Here is a 2,474-nt window from a genome sequence, read left to right as displayed (position 1 = left end):
CGGAACACCTTTCCGGCGAGTACACGTCTACCTGCTGGTAAGATTGCATTTTCTTCCGTATACTCCATCACACATCATGCCAAGGTTTCTGGCTTTCTGCACCGAGAAAATTAGAAGCATCACGTAGGTGCTCACTCAAAAATATTAACGGGCCAAGAGCTAGCTATGCAGTTTGGTGATCCACTAGCTAGCGTGGCTACCTCCACCAAACCCTACCCCTGAGCGCGGTAGGCTCACCAGAAGCGAATTAACCGGCGACCAGCCCGTTTAAATTCCCGCGTCAGCTGACCAATCACCGGCCATGTCAGCCAAAGCAGAAACACTCTCGCCGGGCCCTTCAAAAGCTGGCCAACGCCAACCTAGTACTGTGACTAGAGCGTCGCGTCTGCAGGTAACTGAGAGAGTAGTCTGCGAGGAACTTGCATGCATGGCGCCCCTTCTTCCTCCCTCGCCTCCGTCCGGCAGCCCGAGGCTGCTCAAGAGCGGCAGCGGCAGCGAGTGGAGCGTGGTGGTGCAGAGCAACGTCAAGTCCTCGCTGCTGCTCCTGCTGGCCATCTCCACGGTCGCCGCGTTCTCCATCCTCTACTCGTCCCGGAGCTTGACGGTGGCCAGGACCGCCGGCGAGGCGCTGACGCAGAGCCCCCTGCTCGCCGCCCTCGACCTGAGCAGCCGGATGCCAGAGGATGACGACGACCAAAGCGATGAACCTGCAGAGGTCGTCTCCTTGCCAGCTGCTGCTCCGAGCACCGGTAAGCGCATTTGAGAGTACGGTACTGTCGATCAGCACCGGTACGTGCACCGGTTCGAGTGTGTTTGATAGCTCTGGCTACGTGTCTGCTTCATGCGCAGGTGAGGCAGCCATGCAGCTCGAGGAGAAATGCGACATTTCCAGGGGGAAATGGGTGCGGGAGCCGAATGGCCCGGTGTATACTAACCTGACGTGCCCCATGCTGCCGGACTTCAAGAACTGCCAGAAGTTCGGCAAGGACGATGCCCACCTCTACTGGCGGTGGCAGCCGGACGGCTGCGAGCTGCCGCGGTTCGTGCCGGAGCGGTTCCTCGACGTCGTCCGCGGGAAGCGGCTCGCCTTCATCGGCGACTCGCTGGCCCGCAACCAGATTGACTCCCTGCTTTGCCTCCTGTCCCAGGTATGTGTACCCTGTGCTTGCGTGTACGCGAGTAGTTCTGGTCTTCTGGATAAGCAGTCAAGTGACGATGATGAACGACATGTTGTAGGCCGAGGCGCCCGTGGACGTGTACTCGGACGCGTTCGACAAGTACCGGACATGGCACTTCCCGGCGCACAACTTCACGCTCATGGTGATGTGGACCGAGTTCTACGCGCACGCCGTCCCCGTCGCCGGCGCCGAGGGGAAGCCCACCTCCTCCTTCGACATCCACCTCGACAGGCTCGGCGCCGACTGGACCAGCCGCCTGCCGGGCCTGGACTACGCCGTCATCTCCGGCGGCAACTGGTTCTTCCGCGTCAACTACCTCTGGGAGGGAGGCCGCCGCATCGGCTGCCTCAACTGCGCCGGCAACGACGCCAACCTCACCGACTTCGGCGTCGCCTACGCCGTCCGCCGCGTCGTCAGGGCGGCCGTCGAGGCCATCGCGCAGTGCCGGGGCTGCAAGACCAGCCTCGTCACCTTCCTGCGGACCTACTCGCCGGACCACTTCGAGCATGGCTCGTGGTTCGACGGCGGCTACTGCAACAGGACGGCGCCGCTGCAGGAGCGGGAGGTGAGCATGGAGAGCATCGCGTGGGAGCTGAGGAGGGTACAGAGGGAGGAGGTGAGGCGGGTGAGGGCGGCCAAGAGCGGCGGGGGCGCGAGGAGGTTCGGGGTGCTGGACGTGACCAAGGCCATGATGATGCGCGCCGACGGCCACCCCGACAATCACTTCGACAGCAGGTGGAGGAGGAACGGCAGCGACTGCCTGCACTGGTGCCTGCCGGGGCCCGTCGACATGTGGAACGGCGTGCTGCTCCAGAGGCTCGCGGAGCTCACGCCGCCGCCGGCCGCGCCGTGATCATCCCGCCTCGCGTACGTCGTTTTGCCTTGTCCATGTCGTGCTGTACGTTGTTGCCCCCAGTTAGGAATCATGCAGCTTTTGAAAGTTGTTATAACTGTATAAAACCCACCGCAAATATTGTAATCCTACTTAAACTGTTGAAAGAATTTTTGTACTTACGAAGTGGCGCATGAGTTCAACTTACACTAACTCTCAAAGTCTTCTTTTTTTGGAATTTCGCAAGCACTCTCATAAACTCGCCGACTTTATAGTTTCTACTTGAACAAGTTATTGGAAACAAAAGGGAGTGAATTTCAGGGGTTTTTAGGGGTAATTTAAGGTTTTTCTTAATAATAACTTCAGGTTTATACACGGGCTTTACGGCTTTTCTACGTACAATCGCACTTATTTGCCGGTTCATCAAGTTAAATGAAGATGCGGATAAGTTTTCTTCCCCTTTG

At 58.9% G+C, this 2,474-nt stretch overlaps 1 protein-coding gene across 1 annotated transcript; it reads left to right on the top strand.

Annotated features, from left to right (window-relative positions):
* Positions 1-286: 286 nt before the first annotated feature.
* LOC119334461 (protein ALTERED XYLOGLUCAN 4-like) lies at positions 287-2,223 on the top strand. Its single transcript, XM_037607019.1, has 3 exons — positions 287-749; positions 850-1,148; positions 1,237-2,223. Exons 1-3 carry the CDS (start codon positions 302-304, stop codon positions 2,029-2,031), a joined length of 1,542 nt encoding a protein of 513 aa, XP_037462916.1. The 5' UTR covers positions 287-301; the 3' UTR covers positions 2,032-2,223.
* Positions 2,224-2,474: the final 251 nt, after the last annotated feature.

This window comes from Triticum dicoccoides, chromosome 7A, assembly GCF_002162155.2.
Source record: "Triticum dicoccoides isolate Atlit2015 ecotype Zavitan chromosome 7A, WEW_v2.0, whole genome shotgun sequence".
NCBI lineage: Eukaryota > Viridiplantae > Streptophyta > Magnoliopsida > Poales > Poaceae > Triticum > Triticum dicoccoides.
This window is presented reverse-complemented; position numbering and strand designations above follow the sequence as displayed.